At 37.1% G+C, this 21,486-nt stretch overlaps 1 protein-coding gene across 3 annotated transcripts in view; it reads left to right on the top strand.

Annotated features, from left to right (window-relative positions):
• The window catches only part of WAC (WW domain containing adaptor with coiled-coil), a 55,965-nt gene extending 35,690 nt beyond the window's left edge, over positions 1 to 20,275 (top strand). Inside the window, exons 8-14 of one of the 3 annotated variants that reach the window (XM_083875926.1) lie at positions 2,357 to 2,602; positions 4,524 to 4,646; positions 5,465 to 5,613; positions 8,980 to 9,098; positions 13,911 to 14,094; positions 17,218 to 17,345; positions 19,717 to 20,275. In XM_083875926.1, the coding sequence (XP_083732052.1) occupies positions 2,357 to 2,602; positions 4,524 to 4,646; positions 5,465 to 5,613; positions 8,980 to 9,098; positions 13,911 to 14,094; positions 17,218 to 17,345; positions 19,717 to 19,786 (1,019 nt within the window). In that variant the 3' untranslated portion in view covers positions 19,787 to 20,275. Of the gene's footprint in view, positions 1 to 2,356; positions 2,603 to 4,523; positions 4,647 to 5,464; positions 5,614 to 8,979; positions 9,099 to 13,907; positions 14,095 to 17,217; positions 17,346 to 19,716 lie in introns of all 3 variants that reach the window. The other 2 variants (XM_083875925.1, XM_083875927.1) reach the window with 2 other exon arrangements.
• Positions 20,276 to 21,486: the final 1,211 nt, after the last annotated feature.

The raw sequence follows: 21,486 nt of genomic DNA, 5'->3' as shown, positions 1-21,486 counted from the left end.
CGAATTGCTTCTTTACTTAAAATAACTAAATATTTAACTGTGAAGACAAGCCTAAATACATGAAATATGTTTTGAAATTAGTGCTGGCAGTTGCTCAGTATTCTTTTTTTCTTTCTGGAATGAGAGTATTTTGTGTTTTGGGGGTTTTTTAATGATTGTTTTTCTGGTAAGAAAAACTGTAGGTGGCAGGCTTGTACATATAAGTACTAACATGCCCCACTGTGCTTATTTCCCTTGCTTTTGTCTGCCAGTGTATCTTGATCTTATTTGGACTACGACAACCAAGTCCAATTTAAACTTCACATGTTTTTGTTTAGAATGATAAAATTCTTGTTTGTTAGATTTGTCTTGACCTGCAGTTGTCTTAATGTTTACTTTGAACACTATAACATAAGATTATATTTGCAATACTTAATAACAAAAATGTTTACTAATGACTTCATGTTTTACGGGTAACTAATACCTCATCAGCTGTCCTAGTTCACCTTACTGAAAACCATACATAGATTTTGTAACTGGTTTTTCTTTTTTCCCTATCTTCAATCTTTGTAACACTTTTTGTCCCTTTTAAAGTTGTTCTTAGGAAAGCTCCTGGCCAAGTGACCAGGTCTCTTCACAGATACATTGCAACCAACCCTGAGGAGACTGTAACTTGATATGGGCACATCTTTTTCAGAAGTTTGCCTGAAACTCCAAAATATGTCTTTGTGTCCTGGCCGTTGCAAACTTTGAAATTTGTATTCTTCAGTGGGTTTTTTCCTGGTTCAGATTTCTCAGCTACTTGTCTGGAAAAAGTTTTCTGGAGTATTTGTGACCTTCATAAGCTATTTATACTGTAACAGCATGGAAGCAGAAAACCTCTTCCCACTGATATTAGAAATCTTAGCGAAAAGATTTACACATTGTTACTCTCTTCTGTAATTTTTTTTGTTTATTTTTTTAGGGTTCTTCTCCAAATTAGTCTTGGAAGTTGCAGTTAAGGTTATTGGACTACTAAAGCTATTAGAAATTCTGTAACATTTTAGTCTTGAGTACCAAAACAAAACGAGACCTTTTCACTACTGTACTAATAAAGTCAGCATCATTTTACTTTGACCGTTTCTCCAAATTAAAAAAAAAACCAAGCACATCCTTCAAATAAAATAACTTCCAGCCCATTTCTTTTAGACTTTTGCTTGAAATGTAAAATACCCAAGTTGACCTCTGCCCAGTTTGAGGTGGGTTTAAAATCCAGGCCTTCATTACTTTGGGCAAACATTCTGCATGAGATTTTTGGATCCATAGCTTTATGCTCTGCATCCAACTTCTTTGGTGCTATAGAGGTGTTAGTCTTGACTGAATTTGGAGGCAGGGATCTCTGAGGGTTTAATGAGGATGAGAGAAGGGGGAGCTAAGAGTGAAATAAAATGTTCCAGGTTTCTTAAAAGAAGGATATTTGAAGTGACTGATGGTACACTTAGAGTAAGTTGAAATACTTTCATTGCAGAGATTTCTCGTGGTATTGGAATGGAGGAGCAACTTCCTGTTAAGTGGAAGTCATATTTAAAATTAATTAAATAACTCAAAAAGAGCAAATTGCCATATGGTACAATTGAATTTAAATACTATGTATATCTGTGGCTAGTAAGTGGCAATATTTCCTAAAATTGTATTAATAAAATGAAGGATATAGGTCTTAATGCTTCAGAAGAAGCTGACAAATTAAAAATTAATTACGGGCAGATAGATTTTTAGATATTTTTCCACTCTGCTGTGGGGATGTTAACAGCACTGTTTTTACATTTCTAGTACAGCTCATTATCCTTTCTAAATTGTCAGCAATGTAGCTGGGTTTTGTATGATAGACTTACTTTATATGTGTGGCTTCTTGTACTGGTCTCTTCATAAATGAAGCATGGCTTATACCCTCCCCTCAAATTCGACACAGTAGCCTGTATGCAAAATCCATGGGCTATAAGGTTTTTTGTTCATAGTATATTTTCCAAAGAAAGATTGAAATCATAAGTAAAAATGTAGACTTTGAGTGTAGGCACAGTAAAAAAAAAATCAGTAAGGAATTTTTGCCCCACATTTGCTGTAAAAACTAAGGGAAAAAATGTCCCTTTCTTAATACTGGCTGCTTTTCATCCAGTATCTTGAAGTGGAAAAGTTGCGTGTGTGCTCATAATAAATACTAGGTTCAGTAGCATAAATTGTGTTAGAAATCACTTATCTTCAATTTTTTGTTCTATTAATATTGTGAGTTTTTTTCTTAAGATGGTAGTTAGGCATTTGATCTTCTGAATTTGAGTGTTGTACTAGTGAGTTGTCAGGTTATATTGGGGAAAATGAAAAATACTCTCTATCTTCTGTTCAGAGTCTGCATCTGTGGACAAGTCTGTATCCCATTCTTGCACAACTCCTTCTACATCTTCTGCTTCTGGACTGAATCCAACTTCTGCGCCTGCTTCATCTGCTCCTACAGTTCCTGTTTCACCTATCCCACAATCACCAATTCCTCCATTACTTCAGGACCCAAATCTCCTTCGACAGCTGCTGCCTGCTCTGCAAGCCACCTTGCAGCTTAATAATTCTAGCGTAGATATATCCAAAATCAATGAAGGTAAGGATTCTTTCAAGTTCATGTAATCTCTCATTTACATGCATCAGTATACAGGATACCAGGCTGTAGTAAATGAAAGCCTTATTTTAAATGAAAAGTGAATAAAGGAATCCCTAGGTAAAGTGGAGATTTTTATGGTTTTTTTTCCATTAAACCTTCTCAACATTTAAGGTTTTCAAATAAATAACTGTTGATGTACATGAGCAGTCTAATTGAGACTGGTGACTTAATCGCTGTATCAGCATTTGTCTGTTGCACAAAATTTCGTTAGAGCTCTTTGTTCTTTTGTTTCGTGCACTGTTCTTTGTTTTCTGTAGTTTGTGCTGCTGTTCTATTAATGTTTGTTACAAATAGTGAAACTTCTAGGGGTTCTTAAATCTTGTTGCCTAACAACTTTTTACTTCAGCATAACAAGTTAGCCTCTATGAATACAGGTAGTGTATCAGTAACTTAGCTAGCCAGTGAAATTTTGTACATTTAATTAGCATGTTCCTTAGATTTTTGTCACATTAGCCTAGTTTGTTAGAAGTCAGTTTATCACTTACTTATAGTGCCTTTTGCTGCAAGAGCAGGTAGAGTTGATGCATTTTGGATAGAGTTTTATCTAACGTGTCTGCATGTGATGGGTTACTGATAAAGTAGTGTAGGATTTTTTGTTTGCTTCTTGTGCACAGATGACCAGTTTAAATAGGAAGTAAAACATTTACATGTAGTGCTGAGAGTTAATTATCTAACTTTCTGAAAGTGCAAATCAAGTAAGGGAAAATATGTAAAAAATACTCTGTACCTTGCAATTATTTGTCAGAAAAAGCTGTCATTTGCTTCTTTTTAATCAACAAATATTCTGTCTTCATTAAGTCCTAATAGGTGAGTAGGTCACTGGTTTCTTTTTCCTGTGCAGGGAGATGCCTTTAAAACTGCGGTGCACTAGGTTGGACTAAAAAGAGGAGTGTTATCGTTGTGTTGAAAAATGAAAGGTCCACTCAACTCCAATTGTATTTAATTTAAAAGCTGCTTAGTGAAATTTCTAGTTATTTTCTCTTGCCATATCTGAGCAGCAGCTGTGTATGTCTTGGAACAAGAGCGTTCAGAATTGTTGTGATGGCATGAGGGCCTGGCTGTGGGCAGTGACTTCACCTTGCTCAGCAGGGCTGCCCTTACTGTGCACACAATTCAGTTATTCTGTGCCTGTGCTGGTGAGTCAGTTTTTTCAGGAGTGTGCATGGGTGGAATGTATGTTCAGGAAGTATCCCACAGAGCCTGTAGACTTTTTTGGAAAGGTTATTCATAAGCTCATAGTTCAGGGTCTTGTCATCTCATGCTGCAAGATCCTCTTCCTATATTGTGCAGTTTTAAAATGGTTAAAAGTGATTGGTTTTTTTACTGGAGGGGATGACATGGGACAGCTAAACCAGGAATAGATAAGAGGTTTTTTTAATAGCAAGAAGAAACACAGATTTTTAACTTGAAAGATAGTTGTTTTCCTCTTGAACATGAAGTCTGCCTCTCATCTCTTTTAGTGAGTTTAAGTGATTTTGCTTTCACTTTTTTAAAAAATTATTGTAGTGTAAAAACACTTCACACACATTCTGCTTACTACAGTAGCAAATTCAACAAGTTTTCTCTTGCTGTTTACAGGAATTATTACTGATCCATAAGGTCAAGTGGAAGACCTGAAGTTATTTTTCTAAAGATTTTTTAAGTGTATGTCTTAAAGTTAAAACTACCAAAAAAAGGATTTGCTAGACATTCCCAATCAACTTGAAATCAAGTAACTTAAAAACAGTTCAGGTGGATCTTTGGTCATGGTAGATACGGGAAATAAATCTGAAAGAAAATGTACCTTAAATGCAATTAGCCAGTTTGAACAGTTTCAAGTGGTGTTCTAGAATTGTCAGTAAAACAGAATGTTTGTTTTCAGTTCTAACAGCAGCTGTGACACAAGCCTCTCTGCAGTCTATACTCCATAAAATTCTTACTGCTGGACCATCTGCTTTCAATATCACCTCCCTAATTTCTCAAGCTGCACAACTGTCTACGCAAGGTATTCAGTCTTTTTTTCACTTACATAAATTTGTTACACAACTTTTTTAAAAGGCTGATACAGTTGTAGAATCTGTCTCTTGTCGTATCTTTGGCCACAGAGTGTGGAGAATGTTGAATGACTTCTTTTTCCAAAGATGGGATAAAAAATTGTTATTGAATTCATCCTTACCTCAGTGCCCATCTTGTAGTACTGTGCAACTGTAACTCTTTGGGGAGGCTTTAAATTCTTAAAAGAAAGTTTCCTCTCTCTGGTGAGGAACTTTTTTTTTTCGTCTTCTAGACAAGATACTCTTTCAAGTATTTTCAATATGTTCTGGCTTATAACTTAATAAAAACACTTCAGAACTTAAATTTTGAAACTTAAACCAAAACAATAAATGCAGTCATCTTACTGAGTAGGTAAGCAGTACTAATGTAATTTTTAACCATGGGTGGGGAACAGTTGGTATATGCCTAGAATGGGTTAGTAGGTTTCTCTGTTCATGCTTTTTTTTTTTTTTTTTGTTAAAGCAAGTTGAGCACTCTAAAATAGGAGTCACAAATGATTTATGTGTAAAAAGCACTCTTCATGTGTAAAAAGCATTTCCTAATAGCTTCTTCTCTTGTCCTCTTGCCTAAAATTTTAGAAGTGGGGAGTTTGGGGGAAATAAAATTCCTTAGCTAGGATTTTTGTTGAACTTTTGATTATTCTAGTTGTTCTCAGAGAATGTGTTTGTATATCATCTAATATAGCGTACTCCAAAGTACCAAAAGAAAATCTAATTCACATTTAAGACAGGACATGGTTTTATTAAAAGCATTTTTTTTCCTTTACAGCTCAGCCATCTAATCAGTCTCCAATGTCTCTAACATCGGATGCCTCATCGCCAAGATCATACGTGTCTCCAAGGATAAGCACGCCGCAGACTAACGCTGTTCCACTTAAACCTTTGATGACTACGCCACCAGTATCATCCCAGCAGAAGGTAAGCTCCTTCTGATTATGCCATATTGTAGTAAGCCACTATACATAATACTAAGTATTGTTCCTATATATCCTGTGTTAACAGTTGTGTATATATAGGTTGATAAAATATGTATGTTATCTTTCCCAATAGAAACAAACAACTTGAAGCAGCTACTTGACTGCACTTTGGCAGTGCAGCTCCAGCATGAAATCTAGTTCACTTTTCTTGAAGAAGTTCTTATGCTGGCTTCAGATGCTGTCTGGAGATATTACCAAGGCATCACTCTGTTAGCATATTTAAATCGAAGCAAAAACATAATTCAAAGGCAACAGCTGATACAGTTCTCTAGACTTACCTGATAAAAGATGCTTAGAATGGGAGAGAACTTCTTGGAGAAATTAACTTGATGTAGTCTCAGATTTGGTTTAGAAATGTTCTATGTGTTTACAGATCAATAACTTAATGTCCCTTTCCCTTCCTTCCCCCTCACCTCTATTTATTCAGAATTCCTTCACTGGATCAGTGATGAGGAAATGTAAACTGAAGCTAACATATAAGCTCCTGAGGTTCTTCCTGAGAAGCATGACTGTAGACTTTGGGGTGGGACACCCCCACCTTCCTAAAATCTGTGTGTTCTTTATCTCCAGCCCTGCTTTGCTAAGGTGTCTTTTTCTCAATTTTCTGCTCACAAGTGAACCTTTAATATCTTGGATGCCTTTGAGGAATACTTTTCTCTTCAGGAGAACACATTGCATTCCTCCTGGTATTCAAAATGCCTCACTCTCTTTTATCAGTTTTTTTTTTCATGGGTACAAGGAAAACCAAGTGATTCTCCCAGTTTCTTGTGATCAGCAATGACAAAATGAATTGCTAAAGCTTCATGTGTGTACCAGTACTGGTTATTACCTTGGTTTATGCCCCTGGATTGCATCCTCAGTCTGTCTTCACATCCCATAGCTAGCTGGCAAGTAATTATCAAATAGCAGGGTTGAGATATTTGGCACTTCCAAATCCTGAGATGGGAAGAAGAATCTTCTTGTGTACTGTCAGTAACAGGAAGTAGGTCTCTTCTGATCTCTACAACCCAGAGATTGTTTGGTAGTCCCAGAAGTAACAAATTTTGATTCAGCAGCAGATACTTTTCCAGTTCAGTAGGGAAAAACTGTCTTGATAGTTGTTGTATTTATGTATTCAGTTCCACAAGATGGGAACTTGGGTGGTGATAGCTCCAGTGTGAGCATGTCTGTTTTAGTAGCCTGTCAGATATGTCAGTCAGGCTAGCTTGTCCAGTTGTACAGTTTGAGGTAAATTATGCCTAATCAAGATGTGGTGCTGTGCCAGGACACTTCGTTTTAAAGCACATGGGCTTAGGGCAGACAAAGCTGCACTGGCCCAGGCATTTGAGCTGGCTGTGGGACTACAGTAGTGCCATTGCACAGTACTTCTCCTTAGGGCTGCATGGACATGTCAGTACTGCTTTCACACTGAAGCTGCTGTGTCTGCCTGCAGATGTGCTGTGTGCCTGTGGCAGCTTAGGGGGCTCAGACTCCAGGAGCCTGGGTGTCACCTTTTGCCTTTTACCTGTGCCTGTATTGTGTGATCAGAAACTGTTTTGAATTTCTGCAAAATAGCTTTGTAAAGCACTTTACACAGACTTGTCAAGCTCCGTGAGAATATTGCTGTTGGTTGGTTGGTGTGTTTTTTGAATTTATTTAGCCCATACTGTTTTTCTGTTTCTGGTATATGTATTTACAGTCTTGGAAACACTTGCAAAACATGGAATAGTTGAGAGGTTTTGTGGTTCATTTATCTTAAAATCCGACTTCCTCACGGTCCTTTTTCTTTAGTTATTTTTACCAGCCAAGGAGGTGGTTACTTTACCAGTTTGGATCTACAGTGTGATTCCATTATTGCTGGTGAACTTCCCTTTTGAAATTGTTCTATTTGAACGGCCTTGATGGTTTAATGTCTGCTTACAGGCATTAATAGCAAAGTTCTTCATGTCATACATTTCATAAAGGTACTTGTGAGTCTGTTTTCATAAATCGGTATACAGACTGCTACTGTTTCAGCCCCCTCAACTATATAGTTCTGTTTATTTCAACAGCAGAGTGATCTTAAAATTATCTTGCTTTTTCCTTTTAGTACCATGGGCTTTTCATGTGCTGCTGAGACTTCTTAGCAAATGCCTATTAATCTAGAAACCAGAAAGAGCACATTTTCATTTTGATGATAATTTTAAAAGGTGACTTTTCCTCTTAGACATATAAGAGCTGGAATTTGCATTAACACCCCCCCCCCCCCTCTCGTATATTTAAAAGAATCAAGTTATGTCTTGAGTTTTCTTTAGCAGATAGTGTCTGACTTAGCATCTGTGATTTGTTTCACAGAAGTCTGTTACTGACATAGAGAATTTCTGGAGGTTCAGGTGACCACTAGTTAGTAATTCACACTAATGTGAAGTCAGCAAATGCCAGATGGGCCAGACAATTTGTGGTTTTGTCTTTATGGATCCCTAGAAGCCATTTTTTCTTTCCTCTCTCCCTTTTCTCTTAAAATTGTTAGCTTGATTTTGCAGAGTGCAGGATAAATATAGAAGCTGAACCTCTCTTGTACATACTTTAAAATTGACTGAGGTATGCAAAGCATTGGGCAGGATTAAGTATCTTGAACTTTATTTCCTGTAAATTAGACATTACTATATTCCCAAACTTCTCATCCTGCCATAGTTCAGAAATTCACATAAAAGACTGTATCTTACTGCTGGTATCTTAATACCTTGCATTGAATGTATACTACAAAGGAAAAGTAAGAAGGTGCTGATGACTATTTTCGTAGTCACTCATGAGTTTAGAACTTAGAGAAAAAAGAGCAGCAAACTGATAAATATGCTTTAGATTTTCTTTCCCATTTTTGATAGAGATGTTTTTAATATGCTGTGATGTAATTATGTTCTCGACACTGTGTAATGTATTTTCAAGTAGGGAAACATGAAGATTTTACTTGGATAATGAACAATTCTTTTGAGGTTGAAGATGAACTCAGTGCTCAGATGGAAGATACTAATATAAAAATAATACTAAGTTGAACTGTTTTGCCTAATAAACTTGCAATATTTTGACAAGTCACATGGCTCTAAATTTGCTTCTGCTATGTCTATTAATAACCACTTCTTAGTAAAAAAATAATCTTTCTGACACAGCTGTGGAACTAGAATTTTTTTTAAAAAGAACACCTTGTGAAGAGAATAAAAATTGTGTCAACAAAAGGCCTTGTGTCAAAAAATCCCCACAGGTGTTTAAATTGTAACTCCCTTGGTTTTCTCTGTTTCTTACATTTGCTCTTTACTGTGGAGGAATTCTAATGAAATTTTGAATTTTCCAGGTTGCTGCTCCAGGTGTTAAACAAGGACCAGCTTCCCAGGCAGCACCTCAGCAGCCAGTAATAGCTGAGAAGCAGGCTGGGCATGAACCTGCCTCTCCACGAAGTCTTCAGCGCTCAAGGTATATTGAAATGCTTCTCTGTTCTGTCATTAGTTCTTTATCTGCATTCAGTGTGTGTTGTATGTGCTGCAGTTTGTGGACTCTTCTTTGGTGCATTTATTGAATATAAGATGTAACTGCTGCTACTGAGATGATGCAGCTGTACCTTTGTTACATAGTTAATGTGGTGGATTCTCCATTTTTGGGGTAATCGTTAGACCATTCTCACAGAAGCAAAATGGAACTCGTAGTTGTGTTCTGTCACTCTGGAGTCATTTTTAAAAGTGGTTCCTTGAACTTTGTTATTTCAAAGTTCAGAGTTTTTGTCTCTGTGCAGTTACGGAATCTGTGATGTGCTTAGTGTTAGATGTTTGTAGGGTCTTGCTGTAGTGTAATTTGGTTTTGAAATTAGCATGTTTTTTTGGTTTGTCGGGTGATTTTGCTGCTGTAATGAAAAACATTAAAAATTAAGTAAGTTTCACAAATAGCTTTCCTTCGCCAGACTTCTTTGTCAACACTGCAACATACTTAGATGTTGCATTGATTTACAAGGTGGGTTTAGAATGTGTATCTTGTTTGAAGTTTTTCTTTTGGGAAGATGGACTCTTCAGAGTGTCAGATGCTCTGCATTGGTTCCAGGGGCTATAAACAAAGATGTCGTCTCACTCTCAAAGCTGAGATCCTTTTGTGATATAGTCATGGCATTTAACTGTGGCAGGAAGAGGTTGACTTTTTTAGAAGTTCTGTAAATCTGTAGTTCTTAATAGCTGAATTTTTAGAGTGGTTGAATAATGGGTATGGTATGGTATGGTATGGTATGGTATGGTATGGTATGGTATGGTATGGTATGGTATGGTATTAAAAAAAGAAGCAAAAAACCAAAACCCAGTACTCTTGCATTGTCGGCATACCTGAAACTACACATCCTGGTGCTTTCCAGATCATAAAATACTGAGGTCTGTTATCTGCCCTTCTGAGACTAATAACAAAGGGGACCTTTGTTTCCTTTGTTGGTTTTGGCTGTTTTTGTGGGGAGAAGGGATTATTTTGTGGTTTGAGGTTTTTTGGGGGACTGGGTTATCTGTGTGTGCTTGGCAGTCCTGTCCCAGAAGCTAGCTTTACTGGGGACTCTGAAGTATTGACCAGTGTGAGGGTACAAACAGAAATTTTGAATTTTCAGTGGTAGGGTATTTTACAGACACTTGATTCTAATCTTTGTCAGATTACAAGCCTGTAACTCATTTATCTCTTTCAGGAGAATAAAGGCAAAGTGTCCAGCTCCAGTCCCTAGTAATTATGACTGGTGCTATTTAAATCTTTTTGAATTACAGTACCAAAGATAAAATTACATTTTGCAGCAAGCTAAGCTTTTTTATGAGGAGTTGATGAGGTTCTAGGAGACAGCTCTCAGTCACAGGTCCTTCTGTTCTTTGCTCATCATCCTTTCCCCACAGGAAGTCTTAAGAAAGATAGTCTTACTCTTGAGAACCTTTACCATGGCTTGGAGAGTGTGTGAGTTGATACTGGTGGGCATTCGGCCTGCTAGTCCATACCTCACCCTCCCTTTGGGTTACATGACTGTACTCTGGCATGACCGTTACCTACAGTGAGTTTAGGATCTGCTGTCCCTCTGCAAACCATTGCTCCATTTGGCATCAGTGTTTTGGTGGAGGAAGCTGAGTTTGCCCCAGCACTGCTGAAGCAGGGGCATTGTGCAGGTAGTGCAGTCCTGGGGTTGAGGGGGAGGCAGTGCAGGAGGCATGTGCAGGCCAGGATGAAGGATACTGAGACAGTGTTAGTATAGTTCAGTGTCCTGTATCTCACATTAATACACGTTTGTGATTCTGCTGTATTGTGTATTGTGACTTCATGTGATTCATGTTTGCTTTGGAAGTGTCTCATTCACAACAAGTGGAAGATTAAGGAATAGGTGACTTGGAAAAACCTGTGTAGTTTTTCCAAGTCACAAATCCAAATACAGGAAAAACCTGTATTTTCTTCTGTTGAGTGCAGTGGACTTGAATGAAAATGGACCAGCTCAGATACTGCTTTACTTACCTGCAAAAGATATGCTGCATCCAGGCAGTATGTCTGAATTGATACAGAGCAGATGATTTCCTTTGTAGGTGAAAACAGTTGGTTGGATTGGGAATTGCTCTTGGGAGCTAATGTCCTTTACTTTTATAGGAGTGAACAACAATTTAACAAACTGAACTGTGGACAGATGGTCCAAAATCTTTTTAGCTCTGTGAATTAAGGTTGAATTTTCCTCCAGCTTAAATACTGATTAATTGAGCAGAAGTTAATCACAACTACATTTCCTTGTCTTATTAGAAGTTTTAAGTGAATGGAGGTAAAATTATTTTTTCTTGTGGTGGAAACACTGTGTAAGAAAACATGAGTAGCTGTTACTGACTTTAAAGAAGTGGACATTTCAGCCATTTAAGTTGGGAGATAAATGCAATGCAGGCATACAGTGAGTCTGTCTGTTAGAGATTATTCCAAAGACACAGCGTGAATTATGGCTGCTTTAAAAATGAAGCTAAATGAGTGCTTCCATAATTAATAGTTTCATCAGATTGGTAGTTTCTTTTTGTTTTCAGAAAGAACTGAGAAGACTTTTCTTTTACATTGGGAAAGTGCTGTGAAGGGAGATATTTCATTCAGTTTTTTGTAGATTGTAAAATTCTGATGTTCGTAGTGGTCTATTTCAGAACCATCATGTTCGCTTACCCTTGTTACAGATATTATTGCCTCTCTGGAGGCATTCTGTTACTTGTGGCATAGTCAGTCTTTAACTCAGCTAAGGCAAGTATTTTCCTTTAGTGAAGCATTTAAAAATACTTTGGTAGTTTGGAACAGTCATTGCTGCATTCGTAGCTCCCCCTGCTGCTAACATAGCAGTGCCTAGGATATTTTGTGACAGTATGTTTTACTCATAATTAAGATGCAGCTTCATTTTTGAGAAGCCTACATTAATAAATAAAACAAATAATAAAATAAGTAAAAATAAGATAATAAAATGAATTTATTTATTTATTTTCTTTAATAATTTCTGATGTGTTAGAGTGATTTTTACTGATGAAGTAGGAGTAGGAGAAGACAAGCTGATGAATGAAGAGGAGGCAAGTCATAAGGGGAGCTCCAATTCTGGTAGAACTTAGGACTAAAGAAGGTTATGCCTGATTCTACTTAGTTAATAAAAGTAGCCTTTCTCTGCACCATCACTATGCTGATGCTAAATGAATACAATGAAACTTGAAATAATTTACTTTGGAACAGAAGTCTAGTCACAATCTACTTGGGTCCCAACTTAGAGTAGGACTGGCAAGTTCAAATTGCTAAGGGCATTATTTAGGTGATTATTTCTAATATCTCAGAATATCTTCTTCTGATGTTTGACTGCCCTTATGGCAATTTTTTTTTTTCTCATGTCTAATTAGAATTTCCCTTGTTGCAACTTGTCGCTGCCTCTTGTGCTATCACACTGCATCTCTGAAGAGAGTCTGTTCTCCCCAAAAGTAGTAAAAATCTGTAAAAAGATCCCTCAATCCCCTTCTCCCCAGCCTTCTGTTTTCCAGACTGAATGAACTTTAACCTTCTCCTGGTACATTGTGTGTTTCAGCCCCTTAGTCATCTGTGTGGTCTTCTGCCACATTCCTTTGATAATAACAGTTTAAGTCTTGTCTGGTTTTAGGCTTCCCACTACACAGTGGTCCAGATACTATGAATGTCATAAGCTCTGAGAAGAGGGGAGGAATTGCTTTTTTTATAGGGGAAGTTCTTCATCCCTCTTGTCGACTTGGTGACTCTCTGGCTTTGTTCCAGCAGGTCCATGTCAGACATCCAATGTGTTGGCTGTAATTCTTAATACTGTAATTCTTTGCAAGTGTGTGTTGATTAGGATAAATGTCTGGGCATTGGACTAGAAAGATAGTTGTGTTTTGTAATGATGTTTTCAGTCTTCAAGGGGACTGACAAGTTAGGTGATGGATCAAAAGTCCTTCAAAATTTGGTTCTCCTTCATAATACTTTCTGCTTGCCTGCAAGTGATGTAAAGTTTTAAGAAATAGACTGAAATTATGTGTTGAAAAGCTTCTGCCAGTGGTAGAGTTGTACTTACATAATTAGTGCTACTATTTCTCAGTATATATAGTGCCAAAGAACATTTAACTGTGAGGTACCATCACTGAGTATGCTCAGCTCATATGCTGAGTATGTTGCAGTAAAGCAGTCAAGTTTGGTGGCTACAAACACACTGCTCCTGTGATACTTCTGTTATCCTGAGTGCACTAAATGAAGATGTACAATGTCACAAAACCATGTATGTTGTTTTTTTGACATGAGTAGTAAACTCCACAAATCCCATATGGATTCATTTTCAGATCAGGACATCAGGACATCAATTCTTCATGATTATTGTGGCAAACCTCCATTAATAAACCTGTTTGACTCCCATCTGACACATAATTTTTGAAAATCTTAAGTTTGCAGCTGTTTGAAGAAAGAAAATCCGTGTATATATTTTCTATCCAGCACCATCTAGGCACAGCTTAGATCTCTTGAACAGTTCTCAGAGTTAAATAACCAGACAAACATAAAACCCTGCCAAACAACAAAAACCTCCTGTTACATCGTAGCACTCAAGTTCCAATAAAAGTTAGATGTTTGTAGAAAGGTGGGACAGGTTTGGTCTACCAGAAGTATTTACTTGTGGTTTGAACACTTAATGGATTTTTGTGCCTGGAAGCAATGAATTTTCAGTGTTCATTTCTCTGTAGATTCACATATGTTTTTAAATGCTCACTTGTTTTTTTTTCTTTCTTCTAGTAGTCAAAGAAGTCCATCACCAGGTCCAAATCATACCTCTAGCAGTAGTGCATCAAACTCAACACCTGCACCACAAAATACATCTGTACGACCCACATGTTCATTAACACCTACGCTAGCAGCACACTTCAATGAAAACCTTATAAAGCATGTTCAGGGCTGGCCTGCAGATCATGCAGAAAAGCAGGTGAGTACTCCTTTGCTTTGTTACCTGTGAGAGTGCATAATGTGTAGCTTGAAATTTGGGGTTCTTACTCAGGTTGCTTTTTCTAGAAATTAAAAGAATTAAAACCCTTATGCTTGTCCTTAGCCAGAATAGAGGAGAGGAAAGAGAGTAGGCCAGACACACAGGTTTTACATATGTTTGCCTTTCAGTGGTTGGATATTTTCAGTCTCACTTGAAGTGTCAGTGCTTTTGAAATTCCCTCAGATGAGTAGCTATCCTTACAACTGTTTTCTTACTGCTGAAGTTCTGTTGAAATTTGCAGAGAACATAGAGTTCAACATATTTTTTCATAATGGTAATGATTTGGTTATGTGGAAAATGTTATAAATTTGGTACAGAGTTGAACTATTTGAGACTACTCCACAGTTTTAGTTACTGACTTGTTAGTTCTGCACAGTGAAACAGAGACTCTACCTGTTTTTAATTGATGTGGAGTACTCAGACTGAATTTGGGCTATTTTTATAATGGGAAATCCAGTAGGACTGCCATCCATATATTTAAGCTAATTGCATGAAACCTGTTCTGTTGTAGTAATACAGGGCAACTGGATGCATGTCAGTCACTTGGAATGTATTTCTCAAAGGAACCATATTGGTTATCGAATCTAGTTCAGTTCTTTCCACAGGCAGCCCTCTCTGATGCAGTCTGTTCGGGGTAATAATCTTACCTAGCCCAGTTTACTGTGGTCTTTTGAAGAGTTGTTGCATGCTGGCACAAGTCTGCACTGGAGACCTTTGGGTAGTAGCTTGCAAGATGACTCTTACAAGTATAGTCTAAACTGAGACCCTGTTAGGATTCTTGCTTCTTCACATTGATTTTTTTTTTTAAATCTGTTTTAAGACATTACCAACCTGTACTGAGTCAGACACTGAGCCATTGCTGTGGAGTGTCTTTAAGGAAGTGTTGTAGCATAGGCGCTTACCTATGGCCTTGGTCTTTAGTTTTGAAAGTATTATTTTCACTGTGTACTGAATTAGTGAGTATCTTAATATAGAAAACAGACCTATGCAGTGCATAGGTTTTGGGGTCTTTTTCCCTTGTTGGTAATAAAGAGATCAAAAAATTCAGCTAATGCCAGGCGGTCATGTACTCAGTTGGGTACTTGTCCCTTTGTGCTACATGCTGTGTTGTACTGTCCACTATTTCAGATGATTTCACATGGTAGTGTTCTTTATGGACCAGTTTTGAATACTGACACTTGAGGCACTTAAATGAGATATTTGATACAAAAGTGAATGAAAGTATAGGTGCAGTACGTAGTGAAGAAGATATGATTCATCAAAGTGGAGAGACTAAAAATGCAGTGGCTTGGTTTCTTCAGATAGCTGCCAGATAGATGATGTAATTTGAACTTGGAGCAGAAGAGCACATGCCAGAGTAAACTGAAAAACAAATAATAAATTAGAAGAGTCAGGATAGGTATGTGCTAAAGCAGTTAGACCGGAGGAAATGTGCTGTGCAGTAGCTAATAGTTAAAACATTCTTGAAGTAGAGCAGTTACCTCACAGAACTCATAGAAAACACTTAACATGGAAAACTGAAAAACAATTCAGTAACTGGAGTTGTGCAGAGAAGACATGGGCAGTTGTATCCTACTGGAGACCAGGTACTCCTGGATGTTAACAAACTCCAGAATAGAAAACTTTTAATGTAGGGAATTAGAACACAAAATGCTGCTTTGAACTGGAGAAATGCCAAAAGTTGATGAAGACCTCTGCTAAATAACATTAATTTTGGGAAGGAAAATTAAGCATATGAGTGCCGAAGCAGATGTGGATGAATCCCAGTTGGCAGCTAAGCACCACACAGCCACTTGCTTGCTCTGCCATAGTTGGATAGGGGAAACAATTAGGCAAAAGTGAGAAAACTCAGGAGTTGAAGTAAAAGCAGATTAAAGAGTAGAACAGGGTGCAGGAAAGTGATGCAAAAGCAGTCACTACCAGCCAGCCAGTGCACAGCCAGTCCCTGAGCCTGGGCAGCCCTGAAACACTGTCCCCCAGTTTTACTGCTGAGCATGACACATTGTATGGTGTGGAGTATCTCTGAGGTCAGTTGGGGTCAGCTGTCCCAGTTTTGTTCTCTCTCTGCCTATTGCCCACCCACAGTGTATTTGCTGGGTGGTGAGGGGGTCAGAGAGAGAAAGGGAGAAACCCTTGATGCTGTATAGGGTCTGCTTAGAAATAGCTAAAACGTGATTGTGTTGTCAGTGCTGCTTGGTCACAGATTTAGAACATGGCACCACCTGGACTGCTGTGAAGAGAATTAGTTCCATCCCAGCCAGACCCAGTTTGGAGGATGGAGGATAACATTGGAAGATAACATTGCTAAACAGTAATGTTGCAGGGAAGGCTGTATTTTGAACCAATTTTTCCATGTGCCACTTGAAAGAAGTCCTGTTCCTTATTGCAGTGTAGTACACAGGGCCTCCAAGTAATTCTACTGGTCCCCTTGGTGCTGTTGAGGAGTTCTCTGGAGTCATATTCAGTTCAGTGATGACATTTCAAGAAATGCCCAAATTGGGAATTGGAGAGGTCATACTCTTTGAATTTACTCTTCTGCTTGTCTCCAGCTGACTAAGTGGGAATATTAAAGTAATGGAGTTGCTCTGAGAGCACCTGAAGAGGGTTGTGAAGTGTTTTTGTCAGGTAGAAGGTAGCTGGAAGGAAGATGGCATTCAGTTATTTTTGTCACTAAGACATAATTAGATGGGAAATTTAAGTCTGCCATTGGAATACTGTTTGGAGACTTTGAACTAGTTGAAAAAATCATTTTAGAAACTGCAAGCCCTGTCTCATACTGTCTTTCAAGATGGTTGGGTAAACATTTGTTAGGATCAAGAAAGTCTAAATTATCCCTGCTTTAGCATAGGCATGGGTTAGACAGTTTCTGGGCAGCAGTATTGTTTGTTTGTGATTCAGAATAAGCTTTTGTAGAGAACTTAATGTGCTTCTGATTTAATACTCCCTTTTGAAATCAGAGTGCTTTGCTGTTTCAAGAGACACTCATCCAGCAATTCTCTGAGTATTACCGGTTGTTTCCGATGCATGATTCAAAATCCTAACCTTTATGTTTAACTACTGCAGGCATCAAGATTACGTGAGGAAGCCCATAACATGGGAAGTGTGCATATGTCAGAAATTTGTACTGAATTAAAGAATTTAAGGTCTTTAGTTCGAGTATGTGAAATTCAAGCAACTTTGCGTGAGCAAAGGTAAGTGTGTGCTCTGTACTTATCTTCAGTTCTCAGGGTATTATTAGAACTTCCATTCTGACATTTTCCATGAGTTCTGTTTACTGATGACTTTGTAAGTACACCAGTACTTGCCATGTTTGCAAGCTGTCTTCCCTGTGTACATTCTGCCTGTTTCTCTCTACACTAAATAGAACCAGGTATGCTATTTCTATATCTATTACTACTTGGATAGAAAAGAAAATATCTTTGTGGAAATCTTAGTGCATTACAAAAAAATGATAAGCTCACAGTATTGCAGCATGCTTCTGGAGTATCAGCCCATACATAATGCATAGATCACATAGGTACACATCTGCACAGTTTATCCTGATCTGAAACACTACAGTTTATGTGAGAGGTTCAATAGGTCGAAAGCCAGAGCAAGTTTCAACAGGTGTAATATACATCATAAGCTAAGGAAAAAATAATGTTTGCTTATAGGAAAGTAGATTTTGCTTCTCAAGTCAGTGGTAGCAGGTGTCATCTCTATCACTGAAATGATACACAACCAGGCTTTTGAATACTTTTGTGCAAGATAGGAAACTGTAATCATAAAATACATCCTCAAAATATTCACTGGTGGTCATGATTTTGTTTATGTTTTCATACTCAGTTTCATCTTTCAATGATGTTATCCCAGCTATTAAGTCACACTACAGAATGAATACAGTGCTTCTAATTTACTGTTTAAAGCCACCCTAATTGTGTTGCATGCTGTTAAAATAGCTCCATTTATACTAGAAGCTCTTGCATTTTGGCAGTTTGTGAAACAATCCTTTAGAAGCAAGCTATAATATATTTATAAACTTTCCTGATAAAGAATTGAAATTACCCATTCTTTCCGAAGCTTTATTTCATAACTTGACTACATGAATTATGCTTTCTGTAGTATATTTAATGAACTGCTTGGTTTCTTACAGTTTTAATTTCCTAAGGTGTCATTTGTCTCTGACTGCACATTTGATCTGACATAACATGTCAAATGTCATTGTTCAGCTCATTAAATAGCACCTTCTTTCTTGTACACTTTGTATCCTTAAACTGTCAATGGATAATTACTATTATGACTTTGAGTGTATAGTAACATGTATCTTTTATTTTTGCTGCAATCCCAAAGATGTGGAATACAAGGCATAAGTAACCAAGTTGATGGGGGAGGCTTTTGCAAAGGATGGGTTTATGAAAATCAATACATTTAAATGATAATACTATTTCTGTACTTCTGCACAGAAGAGTACTACTTAAGTTTCTTCTAAGAAGGAACTTCATCACTGGACAAAGCATACATTGTTTGAATCATAACTGACAGCATGTGAAAGGGCACTTTTCATTGACTGATATATTTTATCAATTTATTTTATCAATTTATTTATTTTATTTTATATGCCTGTGTCTTGAAGGTAAATGTTACCTTTTTGGTGTGTCTATATTAATACATTATTTTCCATCTACTTTTCAGTAGAGCATTCATTTTTAATGAACTGGGCACATATTTGTAAAGTGTTCCACAAAAGTGCTGAATTGATGCTTTTTTCTGCATTTATTAAAGTTGCTTAAGACTTCATAGACTATTTATATAAAACCTAAACTCTCCCTGAGTATTTTTGTATTTCACTGACATGTTTGCATTACACTTCAGCATCATGAGAAGTGGTTTCAGAATGTTCATTAAAAATTCTGGGAAACAGTCCCGTGATGTTTTTTAGTTACAGTAATTGCTTATGCCAGTTCAGAAAAAGAAGAAAAAATGTATAAAAAAGTTTTGAGCAATATAATTTATTTCTAAGCAAGGTATAGTTCCAACTTCTTTTTCTGAGATGCCCTTAAATGATGCCTTAAATGTTTTTGAGGTTGGAGCTTACCATAACTAGAGACTACCACTAGCCACAGAGCCAAATACTTAAAGTGAGTGAGAAGGAAACACACCTTTAAAAAAAAAAAAAATTAGCACTTCAGGTTGCTTTACAGTCTGGAAAACTGTGTGACACAGACATAATGCTGTTCTCCAGATTAGTCAGTTACTTGGCTTGCTTGCCAGTGTCCTGCTTTTTCTGGGAGCCACATTCAAGTGAAGAGCAGACCTAAGCATGACTGTGTATCAAGCATAATAGGAATAGAGCAACTTGGAATTTGGTTTTTTGAACTAAAGTGGCAATCACACCAAGCCTTTGTGCATCTGCATATGGCTGTAGGTTATTGGGCAGATTGGGAATTAACTTGATATCTGAATTTTTAAATGGGGCTAAGGAACTTGGTATCTTTGTCTGAAATTGTAGAAGTACTCATGTACTTATGTAATACGTCTGTATAATGGAAGTGTTTATACTAATTTGTTTCTTTTCTCTTGCAGGATACTATTTTTGAGGCAACAAATTAAAGAACTTGAAAAGCTAAAGAATCAGAATTCCTTCATGGTGTGAAAAGTTTTAAACAATTGCACATGGTTTTGAGTACAAGAACTATTAAACTGATGCCCAGTCTTAACACTTTTGAGCTGCATTTGAGTAGACTTTGGACCGTTGAGCTGGGCAGAAAAAAAAGTTGACATGGGGAAGGGGACAGGAGGGAGTCAAATTCAGGGGAAAGATACAAGAATGATTTGTAAAACCCTTGAAATGTAGATTTCTTGTAGATGTATTCTTCACGTTGTAAATATATTTTGTAGAGTGAAGCCATGGGAAGCCATGTGTATCAGAGCTTAGACATCCAAAACTAATCAATGCTGAGGTGGCTAAATACCTAGCCTCTTACATGTAAACCTGTCTGCAAAATTAGCTTTCTTTTTTTCTTTTTTTTTTTTTTTTTTCCTTCCTTCCTTTTTTTTTCTTTTTTTTTCCCTCTTTTTTTTTTTCTTTTTTTTTTTTTTAGTTAATTTATCATTCAGAAAATTTTCATTTCCTAAAATTCAATGCAAGCGCCAGGCGATTTGTGTCTAAGGCTGCAACAGTTTGGGCAATGTACAAAATACCACGAAACAACCGTTTCCACACTTGCACCGAGTCGAGAGCAGTGCTTCTCCATTTCTGTTTTACAGAGAAATGTTTTTCATCTTCTGTGTTCCATTTCCCTGTGAAAACCTAAATCTGATTTTATCAGCTTTTTAATGCTTCTAATTTTCTCTTTTCTTAAGGCACTGTTGCTATGGCACTTTTTCTATAATCTTTTCATTCCTGTGTACAGTAGCTTAAAATTGCAGTGATTGAGCATAACCCACTTGTTTGTATAAATTATTGAAACGTATTTCCATTTGCACCCTGTAAGAATGGACTTAGAGTACTGCTGGGCATGTGTGCTGAAAGTACATTACTTGCTCAAATATAAGGAAATAGCCCAATGAACATGTTAACATGGTTGTGGGAGGGGAAAGAGGAAAAAAAAAAGCTAGTCAGATGTGAATTGTATCTGTTGTAATAAACATGTTAAAGCAAAGAAACACTGGTTTTCATTTCCTTTGGTCAACACATTAAAATTTGGTCTTTCTGGGGATTCTTTATTAGAACTGTTCTTGTTGAACATTTTTGTACTTAAATAATTCCTCAAGGGAGGTTTTGTTTAAAACTTGTAAACAGGAAAATATGTATAAAATATTTAAGGAAATATAAAATTCAACAAGGATGATTTAAGACACCTCCCCAACAGTTGTCATATGTTAACTCCTGGTTTACCTGTCTTGATATTATGACATTTCATTTCGAAGGATGTTTGTGTTGTAGCTAACTGTTTAAGTCTGGTGCTGACTGCTGTTCTTAACCATCACAAAACGCTGAATTTGTGTAATTGGAGCAACTCACCGTTTGAAAATGGTGGAAGAGCTCAGCTTTGTATATTGTTTCCTAAAGTATATTAAAAATAAAAAAGAAACTATTGCTACTACAAAATAAATGTGACTTTTTCTTTGCTTAAAAATGACAGAAATCGTGATGGCAGTACTAGTTTAATATTTATAGAGGCGTGTATGTCACAGCAGTCTGTTAAGTAGGAAAGATGGTAGGAGATGAATAAAAAAAAGAACTTAATGATACAGGTGTTGACATGTGAACATGTGATGTTTCGTGTTTTCTTCCTAAAAAATACGTTCAGCACCAGAAATAGTACTTGATTTTTGTGTTGAGTGAGCTTG

Source organism: Zosterops lateralis, assembly GCF_965231275.1.
Source record: "Zosterops lateralis genome assembly, chromosome: 1".
NCBI lineage: Eukaryota > Metazoa > Chordata > Aves > Passeriformes > Zosteropidae > Zosterops > Zosterops lateralis.
This window is presented reverse-complemented; position numbering and strand designations above follow the sequence as displayed.